The sequence below is a fragment of the Gossypium raimondii genome, chromosome 13, assembly GCF_025698545.1.
Source record: "Gossypium raimondii isolate GPD5lz chromosome 13, ASM2569854v1, whole genome shotgun sequence".
Taxonomy (NCBI): Eukaryota; Viridiplantae; Streptophyta; class Magnoliopsida; order Malvales; family Malvaceae; genus Gossypium; species Gossypium raimondii.
Window position 1 is genome coordinate 3,167,256 of NC_068577.1, and position 18,795 is coordinate 3,186,050.

Consider the following 18,795-nt stretch of genomic DNA (forward strand, 5'->3'; position numbering starts at 1 on the left):
GTGTAGGTATCTGGATTTAAGAAATATTTTGAGTATATTTAAGAAGATTAAAAATATTTGAAACTTGAAATAAATGGTGATTCGATGGGAATGTAGTTTTAGATAAATTTATAGTTGACTTAACAGATGTGAGAAGTGGCCGTTATTGAATGAGGTCATGTGTCACTCTTTATTGGTTCAAGGGATGACTTACTTGATAATGTGTTACCATATACATTAGGACGCATGTTTGTGAAACTTCCCAAATCACTTTTGCTCTATAAGAGGGGTTGTTGGTGTTGGGTTTCATACTTCAACAGTTTTACTATTACTTTCTTTAAAATCTTTAAATACTCTAAACTAAAACAATAACTCATGGGAATTATCAATACAGTTGGACTAAATCCATAATTATACCTTATTGTTTTCCTTCTCTTTCTCTTGAATAAAATGCCATAGGGTTAAGCACCATTAAATTGATGGTAATGATAAAAAGATAATGAAAGCCACAAAATATTACGCCACGTGGAAGATAAGTCTCCATACAAACTACATCCTCTCGTTGTTTTTATAAACACAGCTCCACTCCCATACCCCCTTTGGCCTGCCATAACAATAAACGGGCAGTCCTTTTTCTGAAAACTGAAAATGGCTTCCACCGCCGTCCTCTCCACTTCCACGGTCAGCAGCACCTCATTCGTCCGCTGCCAGCCAGTGAGGAGCCTATCCTCCCTCCCAAACTTTAAGCAGGCTCTTTTCGGGCTAAAACCCCAAAGAGGTGGGCGTCTTACAATGGCAGTATACAAAGTAACGCTGCTCACTCCGGAAGGACCTCAAGAGTTTGAGTGCCCAGATGATTTGAAGATCCTGGACGCGGCGGAGGAGAACGGGATTGATCTTCCGTACTCGTGCAGGGCTGGTGCTTGCTCTTCATGTGCTGGGAGAGTCAAAGAAGGCAGTGTGGACCAGTCTGAAAATAGCTTCCTTAGTGATGAACAAATGGGTGAAGGCTTTGTTCTCACTTGCGTTGCTCTCCCAACAAGTGATGTCGTCATTGAAACACACCGGGAGGAAGATGTCGTTTAAAGCAACTGGGTTTTCAGGGTTTTTTTTCTGGGGGGGGGGACTTTTAGTGTTGTTTAAGGGATGTGTTTATTTTTTAATGTTCTTGAATGAATTCCATGTTCTTTTAAGGTTTTTTTTTTGTTGTTCATTTTTGTAGTCAAAAAAATGGAATCATTGTAGCCCTAATAATCTTTATAATGGTTAAGAATCTCTTTGTTTTCTCCCTCTCATATTCTTCAAGTTGTTCCACCGTGAATGCTATTGTGGAGTTGCAGGGAATTAATTCTGGCTCACGACGAAAAGAGTCACTAATCCAACACCCCAAAGAAATGCAGGTGAAAGTAAAACTCACCCAACCCATTATATCCACCAAAGTATCTCTTTTTCAATAATTTCATATTATATTAATATTTTCATTTGAATTTCAATATTTTCATCTTTAAAAAGATTAAATCCAAATAAAAATTCTAAAATTCAAGATAAAATTATTAATATAACATTAAATTATTAAAAAAATAATATCTTCTTTTCCGTACAAATTATTAAACAGAATCCAATCCTCTCATAATAATAGTATATATTTTATATCCAAGTGGATTATGGGTGACGCTCCCCAATACTATAATATTGTTATAATATTTAATTTTATTATACCATTATTTTTATACTAATCACAGATAAACATACCACCTATCCAAATAACATAGGTTGAGTATCATACCATTATTCACGCTTAAGTCTTACTCACAACGAACCAAATATTTGGTTGAAGTGTGTAACCTTTATTCACGTTCATCGATCTTTCCCATCTAATCAAGTCATACCCAACCCAGCTGATTCAATTTCAGTGAACTAATAAAATCTCTTTTTCAAAAAGCAAAGCTGCAATGGTGTCTCACCCTCTCTTTTTTCTATTTATATTACACTCTTTGATTTGGTATTTTTATTATTTTTGTAAATTTTATTCTGTTCTATTTCTATTGAAAAATATTTTATTACTGTGAATCAAATAGTATATTCTAAATCGGATTAGACTGAATCAAAAATTAATTAAGGTATTAGTCCAATGAAAGGTATAAAATTGATTAATTTGTGAACCAAGACGTACAAAGTGATTAAACTGAACTAAATTGATTCAATAAGCTAAATTTTTAATTTTTTAATATTTTTTTAAAATTTTAATTTTATTTTAACCCTCCACACCAATCTATCTGAAAACATTGGCTAATCTTAGAGTGTTGATGACCATCAAGTTGTAAGCTTTTAGCTTACAAAAGGGTAAAATGTAGCAAGCCTTTACACTAATAGGTTATTAAATGCACTTGTCATCATGTTTGAGAATAGATTAAAGTAGCTAACGATTGAGAATGTTTGAGTACAGATGGATCTATTCAGAAAAAAGTTAGGTTGGCAGCGGTAAGGGAAATTGTCTGTGATTAAGATGAAGCGTAGATTCTTGGTTATAATAGATTTATGGGTAATTGTCCTATTTTTGATGTGAAGTTGTGAGGTATTTTAGATGGACTGAGTCTTCTTATTGAGCGAGGATATGATAAGGTGCTTATTTAATCTAACTGTTTTGAGGCGGTCATAGCTATCCGGGTGAATTCTTCAGAAGGGTCCAATTCTGCCTTGATCAAGAGGATCCATCAAATGTATGTTCGGTCAATTTCTAGAGAGGAAAATAAAGAAGTTGATCGTTTGGTCAATTTGGTCAAATATTGAACATATAATTTACTTTTGTTTGAGACTTCCTTGTTGGAGTGGATAGTCTTGTTTTTGTAATTACTTTAGTTATGTTTTTTTTTTCACCAAAAACAATAAAAATAAAAATAATACAACTTTTTTTTAAAAACCAATTTAAATTTTAAATTGTTATTAAATTTTTATTTACTTTTTTCCTTATGAGTGTATCATTGCTATTTCTAATCTTTATTTTTTGATACAATGCCTAAAACTACCCATAACCCTCAACTTTAAATAAGAGGATAATGCACTTCAGCGCACTTAAACCCACATCCTCTTGCACTGCCAACAATATCGATGCCAACTGGACTAAGATTCAATCAATTAAATATTAAATTATTTAAAAAATAAAATTATGTAACAAATATATCTATAAAAAATAATATAAACTAGAAATCCTATCACACATAGCATATTTAGAACATAAATGTATGTTTAAAAATAACGGCGAGAGGGTAATGTGACAGTTAAAAAATCAGTATAACAACAAATTTACCATCTCAGCTTTCACATATTATATCACTTTAGTCATAATTTTAAAAATTAACCCTCAAAATTTACAAATAATCTCAATTTGATACATCTCCAGCTAAAAAGTTTTGAACTTTGTATTGTTAAAAAAAAAAACAAAACTTATGACTTCTTCCACCTATGATCTTAAATGAACAATCACCCTAACCCCAAATATAGCATATTTTCAACTCAAAAAGATTCTTTATTTTACAATTTAATACACCCTGACTCCTTTGGTTTGGCTTTTAATGCCAGTGAGGTGCAGTTGGGGTAAATAACTGCTACAAACCTCACTGCTATGCTGTTTGGTTCAGCATAACAGTTAAGTGAAAATGTATTTTCATCACGCTAATATGCTAAAAATCAGCTGGAGATTTCAGCAGCAATTAAAATTCACTGGGGCAGTTGGTATTTTTAACAAACAAAAATACCCATACTTTTATTTATTATTTTACCATTTTATCCTTGAAAGTTAAACTAATTTCTTTTCTAATCTTTTTTTTTTCAGATTTGGCAGCCGAATGCTGCTGAAAATTAAAAATAATTATCATTTTATCTATTAAATAATTTAAATTGATTATATAATTTATTAAAATATTTATAATAAAATATTGGAAGATACATTTTAATATTTTATTAAATTAATTTATAAATTCACATATTTTAATAATTTTATAAAAGTAAAATAATTTTAAAACTTCTATTATATATCAATTCTAATATGATGTCCTTAATAGTCATTTTTTATTCTCACCTCACCGCTACAGCTGCGTTTGAATCCAAACACACTCCATTATTTTTAATCTCACTGCTACAGTATCCAATCTCATAGCTACAGTAACTAATCTCACCGTCACCGCTATTTTTAACCTCACCAGAGATAAACACACCGCCCATCCAAACTAAGTCTAACTCATAATTCCTCCATTGTCAAAATTAAGCTTTTCCTTTTACAGGAAATTTGACCTTTTGATGAAATGTCAAACTGTTTGAACTGACAGTGCATAGAAAAGTGGTTCCAATTCCAACTCACCAATTCATAGTGACACCTTTGAACATTGTTGATGGAGTTGCGTGTATATCATGGTATAGATTACAGAAAATATAAAGAAATGAAACCCAAAATACTTTGTAGCCAACAAATACTGCTGAATGCTTCATACCAGTAATCAGGGGAAGCAAAGAGGATGCTATCAGCCACCAAAATCCTCTGCCTGAAAGCCTCAACAACAGGCGGATACTTCCCATCAACTTCGAGATCGGTGTTGAGCATAGGAATCGGTGAAATGCCTAATTAATCAATCTGAATCCCATCAATTTCTACCTTAGCTCCATTGCTGAAACAAAAAACCCAAATCAACATTTTTCCCAGAAACTAAAAAAGAACATTCCTTTAGACGTCAATAGTGTGAAGGGGAACAAAAAAAAAAAAAAAACCCAAAAGCAGAAACAAAAACAAAAACCCAAACAAGGTAAGCCTTCATCGTAAGAGCCATCCCTTAAAGACCCACAAAGAGCAGCCACTTTGATCACTGGTTTCGCTGCTGCTATGGCTTCCATTGCACTCTAATTTTGAGGAGTTAAACTTAAAAAATTAGGACTAAATAAAAGTTAAGGTTAAATTTGTTCTTATACCGGTTTTTTAATTATCACGTCACCCTCCTGACAAACAATTAACGGCACTTAACCGAAATGGACAAAAAAAAAGAACAATCTTGAATAGTTAGGTAATCAAATTTTAAAAAAATAGTTTGGTGACTTGTAGTGTAGTTTACCCTAAAAATAAATGTAATAAATAATGAAATATATGGTTTGAAATAATTAATAATAGTATATAAAATATGTACGATATTTAAATAAAAATAGATTAAATTATGTATAAAATAAAATCTAAGCACATAAATACATTATATTAAGAATATTAAATATATTACAATTATTTATTAGATCTGTCATCATCAATTGTGAGTTAGTGTCTCAAATAACATATTAAAATAAATCTTTAGTTTAATGGTAAAGTGAATGCTTTATTAATGTTAATAGCATAGATTTAAATTCAACCACATGCAATTTTTTTTATTGTTTTTGAAAAAGTAAACAGATCAAAATACTTTTGAATAATATAACTTGTTTTAAACACGGAATGATATTTTCGTAATTTCACTGAATGAGTTGGTGTCCAATTCACTCGTGATACTAACTCAATAAGAGATTTTATTAATAGAATAGATGGTAAATGAGGCTTTGACCGATGGAAAACTACAAATGTTGAAAATTATATAGGTTTTAGTTCAAATCCTATTGTATTTGTGTGTGTGTCTCTTTCTCTCTATATATAGGTTGATAACAGAGTGTCCATCATCGGTAGCATTGATTAATCCTTTCGTCGTAGATGCTTTAAAATAGGTAAATGATTGGCCATAAAATGTAGTCCGCTTTTGGTTATACATACATTTGCTTTCTAATTATTGTTGACGTTTTTTTCACAATAATTATGATGATAATGATGATGGGGAAAATATCAATTCAAATTGACTGCATTCAAAAAAGATGTTATAGTATGGATTGAAATTATAAATTCTTCTATTTCAGCTATTAAATAATAGTTAAGTACTTAAAAAACCTGTTATTCCATTTCTATGGGTGGGGTCGAACCCCTGACCTCATGATTAAAATTATCCTCAAAATAATATAACTTATTAAATAAAATAAAATTATTTTTTGCCATCCAATTATAAATTAATTTCTGATTAACTTATGGCACCAATTGAATGTAGTGTTTAATATAAGGTGTAGATGTATGTATATTTAGACATAAAATAGAAATAGCATAACATCTTTTATGCATTTACATATGTAGACGTTCTTGCACGAGAGATAAATAATATTAGAATTTAAAAAAGTATAAAAGCTTTTACTCTAACCGTTCCTCTCAACTAAGACCGCATAGCGCAGTGGATTAGCGCGTCTGACTTCGGATCAGAAGGTCGTGGGTTCGACTCCCATTGTGGTCGTTTGATTGTTTTTTGTTTATTCTAATTTTACTGCCTCTATGATGCTAAAATTTGAGCTACTTTAATTTTACTTAATTTAGCCCCTTTATTTATGGATAGTAGTAAAATATTATAAAAGTACAGAGTTTCGAAGAAAAACATTAGAGTTAAATTATAGGTAAAAAATTAAGGCTCCATTTTAGAAAATATTTTCTATTCTTATTTTAGAATATAGTTTTCGTTTTTTTAAATTAAAAGATACATTTGTTAAATGAAAATGAAATTTTATTTTGAAATTAAAATATGAAAACATATTTGATACGTATTTTTCAAAACAAAAACTTAAGAAATAATTACTAAATAATAATCAAAATAATTTTTAGATGAATAACAATATAACTTATATAATAAAATTAATTTAAATAAACATAAGTGATAAATAAAAAATAAAAATAAATTTTTCATTACAATAAAAAAAGTTTTTGTAGGTCTATATAGGCTCAAATTGTAATAAGCAATTTGACATTTAAAGGCAAATTGAAAAGAAAAGGCTCGTATATTAATCTCTTGCAAGAAATGTTCTTACGTTGACATGGATATGAACCAATAAAAGACCTTTGTTTTTAATTAAGATTGCTTAAATCGGATTAGATTTGTACCATTCGGAAAAAAGAAAATTGAACCGGTTGACTTGAAAATCAGTACAAATTAGATTTGATCATAGATTGGATTGGGCTGGGTCAATGCAAAATTTTATATTGTTTCTAGGTTCGGGCTCAGTCTCATCTGCTCGTATTAAATTTTTTATATTATTATTTTTATATAAAAATAAATTTTAAAAATATAATAATCAATACACTGAAAACATTAAATAAATGTTTCTCACGAATTGAAAATATATTAAAAAAATCTTTATACTTAAATAACACTTTGAGAGTTGTAACTTAACAAGCAAATGCCTCTAAAATAATAGAACAATTAATAATAAAACAAGGGTTATGCAATATCCCAATAATAACAACCAAATAATAACAACATAATAGTAAAACTGCAACAAGACGATATCAAAATGGCAACAAACAATAGTAAACAACAATGAAAAAATTTTAGGCAAGCCAAGCCCTTGCCAATAATATTACATGAGGCCTAAACTGTTTAGAAAAAAAAAGGCTTTATTTTTTTGTCCAAGCCTATTTATTAAACATGTATTTTTGCTCAAACATTTTCACTTTTCAGGCGGACTTTTAGGTTTGGGCAAGTGGCCTGACCCATGATCATGTCTAATATAAACTAGTTGAACTGGAAAAAAGCGATTAAATCAAAATTTTTGAATAATTTTTATTTTTTTTGTTTTTGATGATTTATTTAATTGAACCAAACAAATCAGTTAGATTCACTAATCAATGGCTTCATTGATTCGATCATCGGTCTAGCTCTAAAAAAAATGTTTTTAACTATTCAATTCTCCAAAACATTTTTAGTGAAAATAATAAAACAATTTTATTTTGTGTTAATTTTTTTAACATATTTTCATTTTTAAAGCAACTTTTAAATTCTCAACTAAACATATTTTCGTTAGTATTTTTCATTAAAAAAAACACACGAAAAATCACATTTAAAATTTAAAACTAAACGCATCATGAATCTCGAATATCATAAAAGTATAGGGACTAAAAAAGAATTAGACCTATTGTTTTCTCTCGGTTTTAATCCAATGGCTCAAATCTAGGGCTTGAGCTTGGGCTTTAATTTCCAATATTGTCTGCAAACGTTATCTGGTTCACTTCCAGGAATCGGATTTTAGGGTTTTAGAGATCTGAGAATTTGCAAGCTCTGCCATTTTTTTTTCCCTTTCGAGCTTTGTAATTAAACAAAGTCGTTCCATCTGGTGTGGAATTATAGAAATTTTGCTTCTCCAATCTATTTAGGGTCTAGTTTTCAGCTAAAATTTCTTAGCGAAACCCTCTCTTCGAGAGCAATTTCCATTTTATTGAGGAAAAAATGGCTTCAACAGGGCAGCCACCGTCACTTAAAAGAAGAGATGCGCCATTAACAAAAGAAGGAGATCAGCTTACTATTACCCCTTTAGGCGCTGGCAATGAAGTTGGTCGTTCTTGCGTTTACATGACTTACAAAAGCAAAACTGTACTGGTATGCTTACTAAATATTCCTTATATTTATTGTTTTCTTTTACTACTGGATTTGGTTAGTTCCTAATTTGAGTTTTTTATTTATTTATTTCAATTTTAAATGATAGTTTGATTGTGGAATTCATCCTGCTTACTCGGGTATGGCTGCCTTGCCGTATTTCGATGAGATTGATCCTTCAACTATTGATGTCCTTCTTATTACCCAGTATGGCCTTCTTTCCCTTTATTTTGTCTTCTTTAATCCTTCAAATTTGTTGCTGGGTAGATTTTAACTGTTATATTTCAAATTGCTTATGGCATTTGTGCAGCTTTCACTTGGATCATGCTGCCTCCCTACCTTATTTTCTAGAGAAGGTTTGTTTCTTTCAGAGTGAATTATCGTCTAAGTACACTATTTGTTTAGGAGGATAGTGTGAAATCCGATATTCTAATTATTATCCACAGCGACTTCGAAGTGAATGCGTGTATTAAGCCTTGGATATCCATTATTCGAATCTGTAGTTTTGCACATATACGAACCCTATATCTGACTTTACTTTTCAAAATTTTTATTTGACCAAAAAAAGTTATACTTACTAAATCCAGATATTTAGCGGGTTTGAATATCCTCTGAATAATTAAATTAATTAGGTTTCAAATTCGATAGTTATGCTCAGGTTTAATATGGATGGATGATACAGCATGTTCGAATTTGTAGAAATTATAGATATTTGTCCTACTGCCATCCTTAATTTGGTCTTGTTTAAGAACTAATGGGTTCGTATTTTTGACCAGACCACATTCAGAGGTCGAGTTTTTATGACTCATGCAACAAAAGCTATCTATAAGCTCCTTTTGACTGATTATGTAAAAGTGAGCAAAGTTTCGGTTGAAGACATGTTATTTGATGAACAAGACATTGGTCGCTCCATGGATAAAATTGAGGTATATATATATTCTTGGTTTTCCGTTTCTTCTAATGTTTATTGTCCACCTGTTCTGGTGTAGTCAGATTTGCTTCTTCGAATTAACTGATTGAGAACAATGTGTTGTGTTTTGTGCTTGACTGCAGGTTATTGATTTCCACCAAACCGTGGAAGTAAATGGCATTAAGTTCTGGTGCTATACTGCTGGGCATGTTCTTGGTGCTGCTATGTTCATGGTTGACATTGCCGGTGTTCGAGTCCTCTACACTGGAGACTATTCTCGTGAAGAAGATCGTCATCTCCGTGCTGCTGAGCTGCCACAGTTCTCTCCTGATATATGTGTGATTGAATCCACTTATGGTGTCCAGCTTCATCAACCACGACACATTCGGGAGAAGCGGTTTACTGATGTTATCCATTCTACTGTTTCTCAAGGTGGTCGTGTTCTAATTCCAGCGTTTGCCCTTGGTCGTGCCCAGGAACTTCTGTTGATCCTTGATGAGTATTGGTCTAGCCACCCTGAGCTTCATAACGTTCCAATATATTATGCTTCCCCACTTGCAAAAAAGTGTATGGCTGTTTATCAAACATACATACTTTCCATGAATGAGAGAATCCGTACCCAGTTTGCGAACTCAAACCCCTTCAAGTTCAAGCACATTTCTCCATTAAATAGCATTGAGGAATTTAGTGATGTAGGTCCATCTGTTGTAATGGCAAGTCCAGGTAGTCTTCAGAGCGGGCTGTCACGCCAACTCTTTGACAAGTGGTGTTCTGAGAAGAAAAATTCTTGTGTTATTCCTGGTTATGTCGTTGAAGGGACTCCTGCAAAAACGATTATTAATGAACCGAAGGAAGTGACTCTCATGAATGGTCTCATGGCTCCTTTGAACATGCAGGTTCATTACATTTCATTCTCGGCCCATGCAGACTATGCACAAACGAGTACATTCTTGAAAGAGCTCATGCCTCCCAACATAATTCTTGTTCACGGAGAAGCAAACGAGATGGGAAGGCTTAAACAGAAGCTTATCACTGAGTTCACTGATGGCAACACCAAAATCATTACCCCTAAGAATTGTCAGTCTGTTGAGATGTATTTTAGCTCCGAGAAAATGGCTAAAACAATCGGAAGGTTGGCTGAAAAGACCCCAGACGTAGGTGAAACTGTTAGTGGTGTTCTGGTAAAGAAAGGTTTCACATATCAGATAATGGCTCCCGATGATCTCCACATCTTCTCACAGCTTTCAACCGCAAACATCACTCAGAGGATCACTATCCCATTCACTGGCGCCTTTGGTGTGATAAAGCATCGACTCGAGCAGATATACGAGAGTGTGGAATCTTCAACAGATGAAGAGTCTGGGGTTCCAACATTGCGAGTGCATGATAGTGTGACTGTGAAGCAGGATTCAGATAGGCACATCTCATTGCATTGGACATCGGATCCCATAAGTGACATGGTGTCAGATTCCATCGTGGCATTGGTTTTGAACATCAGCCGGGAGATCCCTAAGGTAGTAGTGGAATCTGAGGCCATAAAAACGGAAGAAGAAAACGGGAAGAAGGCGGAAAAGGTTATTCATGCACTCCTGGTTTCACTGTTTGGGGATGTGAAATTAGGAGAAAATGGAAAGCTTATGGTAAGCGTTGATGGGAATGTGGCTCATCTTGATAAACAGAGTGGGGATGTTGAGAGTGAAAATGAAGGTCTAAAGGAGAGAGTAAAAACAGCTTTTCGACGAATTCAAAGTGCAGTAAAACCAATCCCTCTCTCATCATCATAGTTCCTTTTCCCCCTGTTTTACTTATTCTTCTTTTAAATGTGCTCGACTTTGAGGATGAATTTTGGATTTGCCAATTGCATGATGAAGTTATGTTGGTTGCTTATTACCAAGCAGTAATTCCTTGTTCAGTTGTTTGTACAGCTTAGCAGTTAGCACTGAAGCATGTCGTCATCATCTTTTACTCTAATATTTTGATATTGGTAAGATTCATTGATTTCTGCCATTTATGTGAAACAAAGGGTAAATCTATTATAAGGATAAAGCAACATTTTAATATTTAGTCTTTTAATTTCGACTCTTGAAATGTTTTTGTTTACGTTAATCTCATATTTTGTTGTTTTTTTTTAATTTGGATTTCTTGAAAATTTAAAATTATTATATAAAATCCTAAAAATAAGAAATATTAAAATTTTATGAAGAAACTATATTTAAAAATGGAAAATTTTTAAGTAACGACTTTGACACAATCTTAAGGTGCAACGTGTTACGAAATCTAAATTATCCAAATTTAAAGATTAAATTAAAAAAAAGCACTACAAAGTTTCTGATTAATGTTAAAAATTTAAAGATCAAATTTGAGATTAGATGTTACTTTTATCTTTTATTGTTGTACTTTTTATTTTTTCAGTTTTTGTTTGTATTAAATTATAAAATAAAATTTTAAATTGCATATTTGAAATTTAGTCCTCTACTTTAGTTTTCAAGAATGTAGTTTTTTTATTTTTAAATCTAAAAATTCAGGTGAAGTCGTTACCAACATTATTTTTACGCCTCATAGTTCCTACTTAAACTAATATAACACCTGAAGCATATAAGATTTTTCATAGTTTCCAATCTGTTTTTTATTTTTACCTTGATCTATTTCATGATCTTGATATATGTATCAAACGATTATGAGTACCGGATGCTTTATTTAATCAGCATTATCTTGAAAAAGTTAAGAAATTTTCTGAGATTCTTTTGCATCTTTTCCAGCCAGGGAGAAAGCCATGGTTTTCAATTTAGAGTTTATAAAGACTATAGTTACAGCTGAATAAGTACTTGTACTGGATCCTCTCCAACAGGAAGTTCTTCAATTTGTGGATCAACTAAGACTACAACTTCCTGTTAAAGTGATTCTAAGATGCAAGGAGTGAGCACAGTGGATGTTAGTGATAGTGAACTGCACGTTTTAGCTAGTGAACAGTTGTTACCTGTTCCCGAAGTGCTTCCATTTGAGTTTCAGGTTCTGGAGATAGCGTTTGAGGTTGTCTGCTCATTTCTGGACAAAAATGTCGCGGATCTTGAGAGGGATGCTTACCCTGCGTTGGATGAACTGGCAAGAAATGTCAGCACCAAGAATCTTGAGCATGTACGGAGTTTGAAAAGCAGTCTCACTCACATGCTTGCACCTGTACAAAAGGTATTTCTTATGCCCATTGTTCTTTTTTTCAAAATTCAACACCATAGTTGTTGCTCATAAGGACTAAGAAAAGTACTCCTTATCTCAATTCAGAGCACTTGTTTGTGTGTGTGTGTGAGAAGGGAACCAATTACAAGAGAGTTGGAATGATGAATATAACTTCTCAAGGCATCTGATGGAATCTCCAGTATACAATTTCACAACGAAAACATATATATGATTCTTCAAAGATGTAACTTATTTATGTACATCATTCACACACGTGCCAGATTATCTTTTGCGAACAATTGATGAGGACCTGTTTAATGTCAGGTGAGGGATGAAATCGAACAATGGAGATATGGCACATTTGTATTTGACAATAAAGAGGATCCAAAATCAGCAATCAGAGGCTGTGTTGAGTGATGCATTTTCAAATAGCATCGCTATTAATCCGCCCCAATTGCGTCAGCTTGTTTCAAATAGGAGCAGAAGTTTGAGCAGCCACTTTTTTGACGACCACAAAGTCGAGGATTTGGAGATGTTGCTCGAGGCTTATTGCATGCAATTGGATGGAATTCGTAACAAGATATTATTGGTGAGTAATTCATCTTTACCATGTACGATGGGTGCATCTGGTTTCACCTCCTTTGACTTGGTTCAAAGTACCATTTCCTTCTTTCGATTTGCAGGTTCGCGAATATATTGGCGATACAGAAGACTATGTCACTATCCAACTCGACAGCCAGCAAAATGGAACTCATTCAACTTCAATTGACATTGACCATAGCATCGTTTGCTATAAGTATTGAAACTTTGGTAGCAGGGTGGATGGGTATGAACATCCCTTGTGCATTGTACCAAAAGAATGGGATATTTGAAATCTTTTCTGGAATTCTTACATTGGGCTGTTTGTTGATTTTCCTACTTGTCCTAGAATATGCCAGATGGACGAAGCTGATTGACGCTTAAAGTTATCCTCATCATCAAACAATCTAGGTCTATTAGCTTACTTATGGACCCCAGCAATGGGGGGCCATTTGAGTATATGGTGATTATAAAGTGCAACTTATACAAAATTTTATTTTATATTTTTGGCTCCTTTTGTAACACCTCTTACTCGTATGCAACACCGAAATAGGGTACGAGGCATTATCAGAACACATACACTTGTAAAAAAATTTAACCGAGTTATAAAATTTCATCTAAATTAAAATTTTCAAAATTATTAACATGCTTTTATAACTCTTCACAATATATCCTCAAAATATTATAATCATAATAAATAGGGTCTACGAGACCCGATATATACTCATGCAATTCAATGCTTCATTTCCATTTCATTCAATTCGCAATTTCTTATGCTCACAATTTAAATCATATCACTAGCAATTTCCATTTAATTCACGTACAATTCAATGTCATTAAGTTCAATACTAATACGTATTTACCATTTAACTCAACGTATATCGATTATATCATTCATTAACACATTTATGAAATTCTCAATTTTGCAATAAAAATATCACTCTAGCTTAAATAACAATATCAATTCAACTCATCATCCCCTTTTTCGTCATTTTACCCTTCAAGTATGAATGTACTATTTCATTACCTTTCCACATCCGTTCCTATGCATATTACACAAAACATAAACATATCAATACAATGCATAACTTATAAGTTTAACGTGGCATAATTGAGCCACAACTTGACCAAAGCCTAAGCATGTACACCACATTTCATATTCACTTTAACTCATTTTAATCCCGTTGAACATTCGGAATATACACGGATACGTAGAGAATTAGCACATAAGTGCCACACTGATATGTAGCCGAAGTTACCATTGATATGTAGCCGTAGCTACCACTGAAATTTAACCGAAGCTACCATTGATCAATAACATTGGAAATGTCCACGGGCCTGCTCACACAAGATGTCAGGTGTCCGCAACACATGCTAGATCACCCAGCACTCGAGACTCACTGTAACACTGTAACACTGGTCTCTAGTGACATGTCACTTGTATCCACTTCTATTCCTAAGTTCAACCGGGAATTTACACTTAACACTTTATTTTAAACACTTTATCACTTGAATAATTCATGAATAATTTTCCTTCCACATTCAATATTAATTCACATATCAAATATAATTCACAATTTATAAAAATATAATTATTATTTACATGTAACTTACCGACACGTGTTAATTCATAAACCATTCATGACATTACTTCATACCAAATCATATACCCAATATACCATACACACATACTATGAAACTTTATTTTCGCACATGAACTTAAACCATGACCAATAATGCACAAATATAAGCATCATTTCTATTTCATCATTTATCAATTATAATCGAGCATATGACCAATTATATATGACTCATTCATATATTTTTCCAGTTTTCCTCCTCCTCCTCTCCATTCCACATCCTTAATGTGTATAACAAATTTAAACAACATTATCCATTCTTTTACTATTTTTCCTGTATGTAGATTCAAGTTGTCTGTCTGAGTCAAAGTTACTAATTTATTTATATCTTGAGGTACAGAGCTCCAAATTAAGATCCGTTAATTTTATCCGAAACTAGACTCACATATCTTCTTATCATAAAATTTTCATAATTTTTGGCTTATCCAATAAGTACAGTTTATTCTTTAAAGTCACTCCTGTTTCACTACTCAACATCTCTGACCTCTCTTCACTAAAAATGAAATATCTCATTGTAAAAATTCAGATGATATTTCCATTTGTTTATTTTGAAAATAGACTTATTTAGGATTCTAAACATATAAATTTTAGCCCATAATTATTTTTCTTCAATTTTTGATGATTTTTCAAAGTCAAAACAGGGGAACCCGAAATCATTCTGACCTTATCTTACAAAATTTATTATAGCTCATAATTTACAACTCCATTACTTACATCGTTTCTTCTATAAGAAACTAGACTCAATAATATTTAATTTCATATTTTATTCATTCTCTAATTCGATTCCCACAATTTTTGGTGATTTTTCAAAGTTAAACTACTGCTGCTGTCCAAAACTATTTTAGTGCAAAATGCTGATTTCCATTTTTCCCCAAATTTCACAGTTCATACAATTCAGTCCTTGCTCAATTAAGCTAATTTTTCTCAATTAGTACTTTACCTAGACGTTATAAGTTATTCATAACTATTGAAATTCAGAATTTCCTCATAAAACCCTAACTTCAAACTCTTTTATTGTTAAGTCCCAAGCATCCACTTTCTATTCAATTCTTTTAATAAACCAGCATATAAACAATTTAAAGCTCTAATTCCATGCTAAATCATCTTATACTTCCAGCACGTATTCATAGCAACTTTCAACTTCTTTCATAGAATCAAAAACTAATGAATTCAACAAGTGGGCCTAGTTGTAAAAGTCACAAAAACACAAAAATTTCAAGAAATAATCAAGAATTGAACTTACTTGCAGTAAAAATATGAAAAACCAGCTTAAAGAAACCCTTCTATGGTGTTTTAGCTTAGGAGAATGCAGAAAAATAAAGAGAAATCTAGACAATTCCACTTTGATCCTAGCTTTATTAAGTAATTTTGCAATATTCTAATTTTGCCCTTAATTCTTCTTACTTTCCTGCTGATTTCATGCCTTTGCCGTCCAGCCCCAATAGAAATTGGGTCTATTTTCCTTTTAAGCCCTCTTCCTTTTATCATTTAAGCTATTTAATTATTTTCTGTAATTTTGTATTTGTTACAATTTAGTCCTTTTTGTTCAATTAATTATCGAAACTTTAAAATTTCTTAACGAAACTTTAATACTAAATTTTTAACACTCCATAAATATTTATAAAAATATTTATGGCTCGGTTTAAAATCTCCGAGGTCTCAATACCTCGTTTTTTTATTCTAATTATTTTAATATTTATTTCTAGTGCACTATTCACTATTTCAAAAATTTTCTTAACTTCACATTTAACTTATACTCACTAAATTAATAATATTTTCTACTCATTTGTCGGATTTAGTGATCTCGAATCACCGTTCCGACACCCCCTAAAAATTCAGGCCATTACATTTTTCCTCGTTAGATTTGTGGTCTCAAAACCACTGTTCCGACTAGACCCAAAATCGGGCTGTTACACCTTTACTTCCTGTTAGATATGTAATTGTAAGATATCAATTTTGCTTCTTGACAGCTACCTTACACCAATTTTGATTTCCCACTGAATGAGAAACCATGTTTTATGCATAAACAAAATAGTTTCCAACTGCTAAGTTTTCTTTTCCATTGTAGCTGTGCTTTAGGGTTACGTGTTTTTTTCCTGTATGGCTTAATCCTTCATAGCTAATGATGTTTGAATTGGATTGATTGGATCAGGAACCGTACGGGTTATCAATCTAAAGAATGACATTAAATTAGTTGGATTAGAAATCGATATGGATTAATTGAACTGTTTTTTAAATATAAATTTTAAATCGAAACGATCAAATCAATGAATCGAAAGTTTGATCTGTTTAGCTTAGAGCTTAAGTTCTAATGCACCAAGGTCAATATTGTTTTTTGGGATTTTATCCCAAAATAAAATCAGTATTCAACAATTTGGTTGTAGTGAGATATTTTAAGGTTAAAACTTAAAAAGTACTGTGTGCTTTCAAAGTTCGTCAATAAACCTTGTAGGGTAAGCATATACCTATATGTTTTTTTTTTCTGCATTAGAAAATCATTGCATATGATTGCTCCCAACATTCTTGCTTTTATAGTTGTTTGATAGCTGTGGTCACTAATCACCCTCTCCCTGTTTCTTTGACAATTTATGTGAATTTAATTGCTATAATCTTAGGGTTGTTGAACCAAAACTGTTTATTACTCTTATGATTATAAACTTGATTTGAGGTTGTGTTAGATGCCGATAATGTGATCAAAATCTGTCGTGAATTCCTAATAACAATTTTAGTTTTTTTTGTCAAAAATTGTCGTAAATATATTCATGTAATTATATTAAATTAATAAGAAAATCATTATAATCATTGTGATGTGGTGGTTGCTCACATCATCCTTTAATCATATGGTTGGAGGTTTGGTCCCGTTCTATTTTATAACCAATCGTTTATCTTTTCAGAAAATACTCGTAACGAGAAAATTAATCATTAATAATGTCAATAACAAAACTATATATATATAAAAAAAAAAGACGTCGACAATTAAACTACAATTTTTATGTGTAGGAATTAAATATCAGATTTGATGAATTAAAATGATTGTGTTTAGAGATACCCCATTTTGCATCAAGTTTTAAATCTACACAGCTTAGGTAGCTTTTCCAGTTACATTAAAATATTGAATGCATCTAGAAGAAGCTTGTTCAGACGTGATTATAAAGTATGGTAATCAATGACATCAATAAACATTTAGTCTTTAAATATTTTTAAATTATAAAAGAAATTGGTAACAAACATCTTAAAAGCATAATTAAGATTGATAAAATAAAAAATATTATGTTATAAATAACATGTGGGTGGAGGATATTGGTCACCAAAATTTTTATATATGTGTAATGTTGGATAATATATAGAAAAGAAAAGTAACACCAAATTTTGGAGAAGTCAGATCCTTCTTATCTTCCTATATGAATAACATGCTGGCCTTGCAACTTGCAATTTGCAACTTGTTGTAATAAAATGGTCTTTATTTTGTACTTTATATATATATATATATATATGTTTGTGGAAATATCAATGAAAGGAACAAAAGAGAAAAAAACAAACTTTCATTGTACAAATTAATTTTTTTTATGTATAAATTTAATTTATTTATTGAATAATCTTATTATAAGTTCTGATTATATCTGTTCTTTTTGACACAATGTTTAGAACTACTCATAGTCTCTCCCCAACTCATAAATACGAGAATAATACGCTTCAGCACAGTTAAACCCATGTCCTCCTGCGTTGATTAAGCTAAGACTCAATCGATACTTTTATTTAAATTTTAGATTTAAATATTTTTTATGGAAATAATTATACTTCCATGTATTACCTGTTATATGAATTATGCCATAGTTGTAACTATAAACTTCTTCAAAACACAGAACATTGTACAATGCAATGAAATTGGACTAGTAATGGTAGGTAGGACCACATTAAAAGATAGTCCAAAATCTTTATGTTTTCACCCCCTTTATTTTGGAATCGATGTTCAAAACCCTTATAATTTTATAATTCAAGTGTTTATGGGTAGAGTCAGATTGGATTTAAGTTGGATCTATATAGAATA

General features: G+C 31.8%; 3 protein-coding genes, 1 non-coding gene and 1 pseudogene across 4 annotated transcripts; 4 read left to right on the forward strand and 1 right to left on the reverse strand.

The window, feature by feature from the left end:
• The first annotated feature begins 560 nt into the window (after window positions 1-560).
• Window positions 561-1,274, forward strand: LOC105782642 (ferredoxin, leaf L-A). The gene has a single exon (XM_012607509.2). The coding sequence runs from the start codon at window positions 628-630 to the stop codon at window positions 1,063-1,065; it is 438 nt and encodes a 145-aa protein (XP_012462963.1). The 5' UTR covers window positions 561-627; the 3' UTR covers window positions 1,066-1,274.
• A 2,236-nt stretch (window positions 1,275-3,510) lies between these two features.
• LOC105782004 (NADPH:quinone oxidoreductase-like) lies at window positions 3,511-4,863 on the reverse strand. Its single transcript, XM_052626524.1, has 3 exons — window positions 4,773-4,863; window positions 4,467-4,593; window positions 3,511-3,604 (listed from the first exon to the last, which is right to left on the reverse strand). Exons 1-3 carry the CDS (start codon window positions 4,861-4,863, stop codon window positions 3,511-3,513), a joined length of 312 nt encoding a protein of 103 aa, XP_052482484.1.
• Window positions 4,864-6,243: 1,380 nt separating this feature from the next.
• On the forward strand, window positions 6,244-6,317 carry TRNAR-UCG (transfer RNA arginine (anticodon UCG)). The gene has a single exon. It is a non-coding gene; the product is annotated as a tRNA-Arg (tRNA).
• A 1,726-nt stretch (window positions 6,318-8,043) lies between these two features.
• On the forward strand, window positions 8,044-11,255 carry LOC105783128 (cleavage and polyadenylation specificity factor subunit 3-I). The gene is made up of 5 exons (XM_012608361.2): window positions 8,044-8,447; window positions 8,554-8,651; window positions 8,755-8,800; window positions 9,221-9,370; window positions 9,498-11,255. The coding sequence occupies exons 1-5, from the start codon at window positions 8,298-8,300 to the stop codon at window positions 11,136-11,138; spliced, it is 2,085 nt and encodes a 694-aa protein (XP_012463815.1). The 5' UTR covers window positions 8,044-8,297; the 3' UTR covers window positions 11,139-11,255.
• Window positions 11,256-11,261: 6 nt separating this feature from the next.
• On the forward strand, window positions 11,262-13,610 carry LOC105781210 (magnesium transporter MRS2-4-like; annotated as a pseudogene).
• The last annotated feature ends 5,185 nt before the right edge of the window (window positions 13,611-18,795 follow it).